Source organism: Mobula birostris, chromosome 24, assembly GCF_030028105.1.
Source record: "Mobula birostris isolate sMobBir1 chromosome 24, sMobBir1.hap1, whole genome shotgun sequence".
NCBI lineage: Eukaryota > Metazoa > Chordata > Chondrichthyes > Myliobatiformes > Myliobatidae > Mobula > Mobula birostris.
This window is the reverse complement of record NC_092393.1, coordinates 49,285,786-49,295,090: the sequence shown is the minus strand read 5'-3', so window position 1 is coordinate 49,295,090 and position 9,305 is coordinate 49,285,786. Positions and strand designations below refer to the sequence as shown.

The 9,305-nt window shown below is 40.6% G+C and overlaps 1 protein-coding gene across 2 annotated transcripts in view; it reads left to right on the top strand.

Moving 5' to 3' along the window:
• Nucleotides 1–3,694: 3,694 nt before the first annotated feature.
• map2k6 (mitogen-activated protein kinase kinase 6) overlaps nt 3,695–9,305 on the top strand; it is a 128,108-nt gene continuing 122,497 nt past the window's right edge. For both annotated transcript variants that reach the window (XM_072242155.1, XM_072242156.1), the window contains exon 1: nt 3,695–4,013. In XM_072242155.1, coding sequence (XP_072098256.1) covers nt 3,990–4,013 — 24 coding nt within the window. In that variant the 5' untranslated portion in view covers nt 3,695–3,989. The remainder of the gene's footprint in view (nt 4,014–9,305) is intronic.

The window sequence follows — 9,305 nt, the reverse complement described above, 5'->3', positions numbered from 1 at the left end:
ACTTGGAACCGTTTTGTTCACTACGGCTTCAAGCATTCAGGCTTAGAGATGCCAGAAATGGCCAGGAGTGAAAATGAAAGGATTTCACAACTTCAACAAGTTAGGACCTACGAACTCAGGTTTTGACAATCACCTTGAATGTTACAATGAAAATGAAGATGCGGAGGATGTAGTCGTTGATAGTATTGTACGAAGGCAGTCCATTATCTGCATGAAGTAACTGCTCTGATTTTGTTCATGGTGTACACTTTATGAATTCCTCTGTCAATAACAACTAGGAACTAATAGAACTTTATAGTACTGTAGTAGTATTGGTGGTGTTCTAATTTGTTCTTCATTTCATTTAAATACAAACCCCATTTCCAGAAAAGTTGGGATATTTTCCAAAATGCAATAAAAACAAAAATCTGTGATATGTTAATTCACGTGAACCTTTATTTAACTGACAAAAGTACAAAGAAAAGATTTTCAATAGTTTTACTGACCAACTTAATTGTATTTTGTAAATATACACAAATTTAGAATTTGATGGCTGCAACACACGCAACAAAAGTTGGGACAGAGTTAAAATAAGATTGAAAAGTGCACAGAATATTCAAGTAACACCGGTTTGGAAGGCTCCACATTAAGCAGGCTAATTGGTAGCAGGTGAGGTATCATGACTGGGTATAAAAGTAGCGTCCATCAAAGGCTCAGTTTTTGCAAGCAGGGATGGGTCGTGGCTCACCCTTTTGTGCCAAAATTCGTGAGAGAATTGTTAGTCAGTTCAAAAGGAACATTTCTCAACGCAAGATTGCAGAGAATTTAGGTCTTTCAACATCTACAGTACATAATATTGTGAAAAGATACAGAGAATTCAGAGACATCTCAGTGCGTAAAGGGCAAGGTCAGAAACCACTGTTAAATACACATGATCTTCGAGCCCTCCGGCGGCACTGCCTAAGAAACCATCATGCTACTGTGACAATTATAGCCACCTGGGCTCGGGAGTACTTCGGAAAACCACTGTCACTCAACATAGTCCGTCGCTGCATCCAGAAGTGCAACTTGAAACTGTATTATGCAAGGAGGAAGCCATACATCAACTCTATGTAGAAACGCCGGCGAGTTCCGAGCTCATCTCAGATGGACCGAAAGACTGTGGAACTGTGTGCTGTGGTCAGATGAGTCCACATTTCAGCTAGTTTTTGGAAAAAACGGGCGTTGAGTTTTCCGTGCCAAAAATGAAAACGACCATCCAGATTGTTATCAGCGAAAGGTGCAAAAGCCAGCATCTGTGATGGTATGGGGGTGCATCAGTGCCCACGGCATGGGTGAGTTGCATGTATGTGAAGGTACCATTGACTCTGAGGTGTATATTAGGATTTTAGAGAGACATATGTTGCCATCAAGGTGACGTCTCTTCCCTGGACGTCCATGCTTATTTCAGCAGGACTAATGCCAGACCACATTCTGCACGGGCTATAACAGCGTGGCCTTGTAGACACAGAGTGCGTGTGCTTGACTGGCCTGCTGCCAGTCCAGATCTATCTCCTATTGAAAATGTATGGCGCATCATGAAGAGGAGAATCAGACAACGGAGACCACGGATTGTTGAGCAGCTGAAGTCTTATATCAAGCAAGAATGGACAAAATTTCCAATTGCACATCTACTACAATTAGGATCCTCAGTTCCAAAACGATTAAAAAGTGTTATTAAAAGGAAAGGTGATGTAACACAATGGTAATCATGCCTCTGTCCCAACTTTTGTTGGGTGTGTTGCAGCCATCAAATTCTAAATTTGTGTATGTTTACAAAATACAATTAAGTTGGTCAGTAAAACTATTGAAAATCTTTTCTTTGTACTTTTGTCAGTTAAATAAAGGTTCACGTGAATTAACATATCACAGATTTTTGTTTTTATTGCATTTTGGAAAATATCCCAACTTTTCTAGAAATGGGGTTTGTACATAATTTGTTACTCAGTTTGTCTTTTTGATACCTTTTAAACTATTTCCATTAAATTTTGGCTGTCTGGGCCAGAAGGTACTTGTTCCAGAAGGTACTTGTTCCAACATGTCCCAATTAACCAGAAGCCACTATAAATGCCTTACTGTAATTTAAAGTTTTTTAAACATATTGCACTGTACTGCTGTCACAGGACAACAAATTTCATGACATATTAAACCTGATAGTGATTCTGAACTCACAGTTGTGGGCGACTGGAACCAGGTTAACATCAAAGGAACCTGAGAGAGTGGTAATCACTTCCCAGTCCATCCCAGGCTTGTCACTTCCTTCTATCCAGCAAGGATTCCTGCTGCCCTGAATATTCCCTTTTCTGCCTCCTTTCTTCTGGATGAAGTTAAAAGTCTTAAGTACAGCTTCTCCCCCACAGCTGTCAGACCCCTGAACCAATCACACCCCTCACATTCCCTTCCCGGTGATGCCACCATGCTCTTGGACTTTTAGATCTACCTTGTCATAGAGCACTACACACAGAAACAGGCTATTCAGCCCATCTAGTCCATGCCAAACTATCAATCTGCTGAGTCCAACACACACAAAATGCTAGAGGAACTCAGCAGGCCAGGCAGCATCGATGGAAAAAAATACAGTCCATATTTCAGCCCAAAACCCTGATAAAGGGTCCCAACCCAAAATGTCAACTGTTTATTCCCCTCCATAGATGCTGCCTGTCCTGCTGAGTTCCTCCAGCAATCTGTGTATTTTGCTCTTTGTATTTACTGTTGTACTGTTCAGTTTGCATGCTTCACACAAACTAGGAATTTCATTGCACCCAGGTGTGTATGACAATAAACTAATCCGAATCTGACGATCTGGAAGATAAGCATTGTATTGTAAAAATACATTATTTTATATTTATTTATTTAGAGGGACAGTGCAGAGCTGGCCAATGAACTGACCACCCATCAACCCAAATATGAAACACTAGCACAAAACAATTTCCGATCACCAATTAACTAACTAACCGGTGTCTTTGGACTGAGCGAGGAAACCGGAGCACCCGGAGGAAACCCACGCGATTCACGGGGGTAACGTCCCTATAGACGGCGCAGGAACGGAATGCGTTATCCAGGTTTGAGTTCGAATAAATCAATTTATCAAACCCAGTGTTTGACAGGAGGCCGATATCGCATTTCACAACTTTCATTCGCAATTTTAAAGAATTATTTCTACGAGACAATGCCATGCATACCAAGATGTGCAGGAGGGACATTGAAAACAATCCTCCAGTCACTTGAACAATCACCTGATTTAGATTGCAACACACACACATACACACAAATTGATGTCAGTGAGCGAATCGTATCGGCCTAAGTATCCTGAATTGAGTGGAACAAAACCGAACCAAACAAAAATCAAATCCGTGCTTGTTATCTGCAAATGTTAGAAATTGCCCAAGATCAAAGTGACTGGGACAAGAGTTCAGCTGACATTAATGAATTATCTACGAGTTATGTACCGGATTGTTTATGGGTTCTACTCAAATCCTATGCAAATATGCTAAAACACAATTTTAAACAACGTGTCTTCTTGCATGATACACGGCAACTGCCGTTCAAATGGTAGGAAGTGTATTTGATTAAATATATTCCTCCCACCTTGTTTGAGATCAATGTTCCTTTTGCAGTTGGACTACAATTCCCAGAATGCCTTCTCCTCCAGCAGGAAGAACGCGATGACACGCTGAGAAGTTTGGAGCTGGTGAACTGAGCTCCGGCCGATCATGTAGCTGCAGCTCCGTAATTACCGAAACGGCATTTTGCAATTGCAAACCTTCTACTGTTTGCAGCTTGCTTCCGAGCTGTGCAACCGGCCATTCCCTCTGCACAGCTCGCATCTGCAAGAAATCGGTCAGGATTCCCAGGTGGATGAAAATTGGGAGGCAGCAATTTTTTTTGCATCTTTGTTGCAAAGCTGAAAAGGCAAAGTCTTTTGTGATTCCCCTCCCCCTCCCATTCCCAGCAGGGGGAAAAAGAAAAAAATGTCGCTGTCAAAAGGAGGTAAGGTTTGCACAGATATATGGGGCGATATCTGAGGAGAATGCAAAAAGAGCAGCATTTTATGCAAAATGCATTGATGCACCTTGAGCTTTGCAGTTTCAGTGCTAAGTTTCAAGGCTTGCAGAGCTGATTGCATTTCCTGTTTTAGCTGAACATACCGAATTTGCATTTTGCAGACAGGATCTTGAGGCTGGGTTTTGCTGTTCAGCTGGTCTCTGACGTATTTGCATTCCGATTACTGAGCTCAGGGTGCTTTTTTGCAAACAGATCGAGGTGCTTATGCATTACGTAAGGCATTACCAAGTGGGTGGTGGTGTGTGTGTGTGGGGGGGTAGCGTTTAAATGCGTTGCATTGATCAACAGAGATGCGTGCAACTATAATAATTAGGATTAAGGACATTGTTTTTAAACGCGAGCTAAATCGAAAAACTTCGCAAATTGTTCCCACCAGACAAAAGTATAGTGCATAAGTCGCTTGTACCAGACAAATTTGCAAAAGTAATTTAAAAACTCGCAAAATAAGGTAGCGATGCATTTGGAATGCACAGAACTAATGCATTTCATATCAAGTTGCAAACTACAGCAAAGTATGCCGCCTTCGAATTTAATTCTGCGTGTGGTAATGCTATTCGCCTCTTTCAGTGCCGATTACACATGATACTTAAAACTATTCGAAGAGTTATACTAATATTAGACTTCGACACGCTCGGGTTTTCCTGCCAGTGTAAAATCATCCCATGTCCGCCGCTGTTTGTGTGAATTGGCCATTTATCGCCTGTAAGCACAAAGACTGGGTGCATCTGTCGCCGCCTTTTGCATCTGTTAATGAGATGGTTGCGGAGATAGCACAAGCCCCGGCAGTTCTTTCGGTGACCGATTGACAATAGCGGAGTGTCGCCTCTCGGACACCCTCCGCGGAAACTCCTCGCTCCATTAATTACCACTCACCTTTGACCGGCTCTCACAGTGACCCGCATAAGTAACCAGAGCCCCCCTGTCCTTTCAATTGTGTGTTTATCAAGGCGCGGGGTGCAAGTGTTGGGAATGTGGACTATTCCCATTGTTTTGGAGAGTTTGCATCCGGCTCCAGTGCTGGAGCGAGAATGGAAAAGCGTAAAGAACCGCCCCAACATTGCGATTCCCTTCCCGCCTCACGCCGCAGAAGAATAATGTGCACGACCAACTTCTTTTTCCAAGTAAAAGTTGGTGTCGGAGTCTGGCGACCCACTTTGCATCCAGTTGTGGCGTACCAGTTTAATTTTGTTTTCGTGGCGTCTTTAGGAGACAAATCTTGTCTGGGATGTTGCAAATGTCGAGGATGTCCAGTCTGTCAGGCAGTATCTAGAGAGAGAGAGAGAGAGAGAGAATTGGGAAAACTGTACGTGGTCAGCATCGGGCACGGGAGATCAAGGTGCAGAGGCAGGGAAGGGTTGTGAATGCAGATCCTGGGGGATTTGTCCTTTCGCTATGTGCCCTGTCCTGAGAGATTACATGGCCTTAATGGTGGGGGGGGAATCTTGCACTGGGGCAAAGTCTCACAGTAACAATAAACCAGAATCGGGTTTAATATCACCAATATCTGTCGTGAAACGTGTTGTTTTGTGCCAGCAGGGAAGTGCAATACAAAATACACCGAAAATTACAATTAAAATATAATGCAAATAAGTATTGCAAAATAAGTGCCACCTATTCAAGGAGGAATTTCTTAATCAGAAAATATTCGGATTCTATGCCAGTTTTTCTTTACTCCAGCTAGGTAGGATGTTGAGTCATTTCAGCATATTCAAAGCTGAGGAAGGCTAAAGTAAAAGGAAGGAGGCAGGTAAATATAATTAGGGCCAAAGATTGGATGAGCAACCATTTTATTGAGTGGCAGAAATATGAGGCCTATTTCTGCATCTGTTTGCCAAGTCCTTAAAAGGGACGACATTGAATTAAAATGGGGCGGGTAGAGATGTAAATGGAAACAACAGATATCTTTTCTGAAATCAGTCAATGTGTTGGGGGCTTAACTGTACTGGGTTGGAAAATCACTCCTCTACTCTTCAGAGACGTCCTGTGGGACCTTGTACCTTGCAAGCAGGCAGGCAAAATCAAAAGCACATTCTCGGGACTGCACTTAAAATGTTGGCATGGATATTTGTGCTTGAGTCTCTGGGCAAATCCGCCGACTTGCAGGAGAGGCTGGGTGCTGTGTTTCTCCCACTTCAGGTTCAAATTAAATTTATTATCGAAGTACATATTTGTCATTATATACAATGCAGATATTTATTTTCTTGCATACAGTCCATCCCTACTTTTTGTTCTGTAAGTTGCATCATAGTTACCTTTGAGAAAGGAAATTTGGCCACTACAACTGGGGAAATCACATCTGGATCCCACAGGTGAGAGACAGAGTTGTTAGCATTGAAAGAGCAAGAACTGCTGTAATCAGTGAGAAAATTGAGAATAATTAAAAAATATTGCAGAATGTTTTTAAAATTAAAGTAATTAAATTTTTAATAGTAAATCTTTTGTAAGTTCTTTTGAAGAACTGCAGAGAAAATTTACAAGGATGCTGCCAGGAATTGAGGACCTGAGTCATGGGGAGAGGTTGAATTTATTCGCTGGAGTTTAGAAGAATGATGGGAGATTTGACAGAGGTATACAAAATTTTGATAGGTGTAGATAGGGTAAATGCAAGCAGGCTTTTTCCACTGGGAACACACATCAAAGTTGCTGGTGAACGCAGCAGGCCAGGCAGCATCTGTAGGAAGAGGTGCAGTTGACGTTTCAGGCCGAGACCCTTCGTCAGGACTACTGCGTTCACCAGCAACTTTGATGTGTGTTGCTTGAATTTCCAGCATCTGCAGAATTGCTGTTGTTTTTTTCCACTGGGGTTGGGTGAGACTCGAATTAGATGTCAAGAGCTGAAGGTGAAATATTTAAGGGGATGATAATGGGGAACTTCTTCATTCAGAGGGTGGTGTGATTATGGAAGCTGCCAGTGGAAGTTTAAGAGAAGTTTGACATGTAAGAGAAGTTTGGATAATATGTGCATGGGTCGGGCTTGGAGAGGTATATGGTCCAGGTGCAGGTCAGTGGGGCTAGGCATGATATAGTGGATAATTTCTGTACTGTAATATTAACTTTATGGCTCCTATCCCATCCATTGCATTAATATGTTGTTTTTCACATCCACATGGTGAGCCAGCTAGTGAATAAGCAACAGCAAGGTCCTATAAACAGTGCATTAACCACTGGATAATCTCTTTTAGTGGGTTGGAGTGAGGCAATAATCTGAAATAGCAATTTAAAAAAATAAAGATAATTATGTAGAATCAGAAATTAGAGACAGAGGGAGATCACGCATTCCTTTTCGTCTATGAAGGGCAAATAAAATCTAATGAGACTGATTCTGTAGGCTTGCGGTTTTGGAGGTAATCACACATTAAATGCTCCCTTTAAAGACAAAAGTTTCTGCCTCTAGAAGAAATGCCTCAGCACACTCTAACTTTCCATCTATTAAATCTATAGCCCATAGTTATTTAGTTAATTTAGTATTATATTAGGAGACTTATTTGCATTTTTGAGTTTTAGTTATTGTTGGTTCAATTTAAGGTTTCTTTTGGCAAAATTGTCTCTTTGTTTTAAGTAAAAACCCTGGGGCAAAACACATAATTTCCTTAGATAATAAATTGCAATTAACTGGGGAAAATTCATCAGTAACATTTGGGTTCACATTTTCATTTATCCAGATTTTTATCCCCACGCTCTGAGTGACATAGGCATGTATCACTTGTCTGCAGATAAGTGATTAGTCAATAGTCTGCTAATTATCTGCACTTAAAAAGTTGCATCCTTGAAGCAAAATGCATGGTTGGCATTCTGAAATACATGCTCAGCAGCATATTTGAGTTATTGATTAAAAATTTAAATTGAAGCATCACGGTAGTGTAGTGGGTAGCGCAACACCGTTGCAACTTGGGGGCTTAGCAGAGTTCAGTGTTCAATTCCGGAGCTGTCTGCAAGGAATTTGTATGTTCTCCGAGACTGCTCAGGTTTCTCTTGTGTATTTAATATTTCAGTTCTATTTGAATAATCTTGTGTGTGTACATAGTTAAGCATTCTTGTTCATTTAAATAAATTATTAAGGGTAATATGTAAAAATACATTAATTGCATATGCCATCACACTGTCACGTGATACGTGCATGCCTTGCTTAAAGCAAACATGAACTAGACTCACAATCTGGACTCCTGTATTTTCCTTTGAATTAATTTAATGTTTTGAAGTTACAAAACACAGATTTCCTCTGGGTGCTCTGGTTTCCTCCCACAGTTCAAAGATGTACCAGTTAGTAGCTTAACTGGTCATTGTAAATTGTCCTGTGCATAGGCTAGTGTTAAATAGCTGGGTTGCTGTGCAGTGAGGCTCGTTGGGTTGGAATGGGCCTGTTCTGTGTTGTATCTCTAAATAAATAAATCCAATCATATTTTTATTTTCTTCTTTCGACCTCTCATTTGTAGAGATTTTTGGTCTGATGCACATCCCTCTTGAAAACGGATGTAAGTGTTGCTTGCATGTGGTGCTTAGTTTATTTTCATTCCTTGGTTTTGATAAGGCCGTTCATGGAAAATCAGTTCACAATTGAATAAATGATTACTTAATAGCTGTAAGCCTATCAAAAGGATTCCAAGATTTCATTAAAGGATTATGAAATTGGTACCATGTACTTTAGTTGAGTAACATCTCAAATATCTAATCAGGATGCGAGTCCTGAAGTAGGGTTTCAGCTCGAAATGTCGACTGTTTATTCATTTCCATCAATGCTGCCTGACCTGCTGAGTTCCTCCAGCATTTTTGTATGTCTCTCTTTTTTAAGTAATGTTTCAATTTATTTTCAGCTGCTTGTGTTGATTTCATGGGAGAAATAGCTTGACAATTTAAGAGAGTATAAAGGAATTGAAGAGCACATGTTCTTTGGTTAATGGTAGTGATGGTACACAGGGAATACATCTTTCTATCTTCACTAAAACCTGAGGAGGGCATTGATACTTAAGATTTAATGTAAAAATTATAATTAATGTGAACATTAAATTTTTTTAATCTTTGTGAAAGAATCATAGTAATGGAAATTCTGCAGTTCCCACCCCTCTCAAAAGAATGATATATTTTTCTGGGGCAGATGCAAAGAAACCTTTACATCATCACAAATCAAGTTTGAAGTGGTTTCTTCATTCACATGTAGCCCCCTTTAGTACTGTGTACATTTTCTCTAAGCAATCTTCTCCCAATGGAATATGTAGTTCACTGTT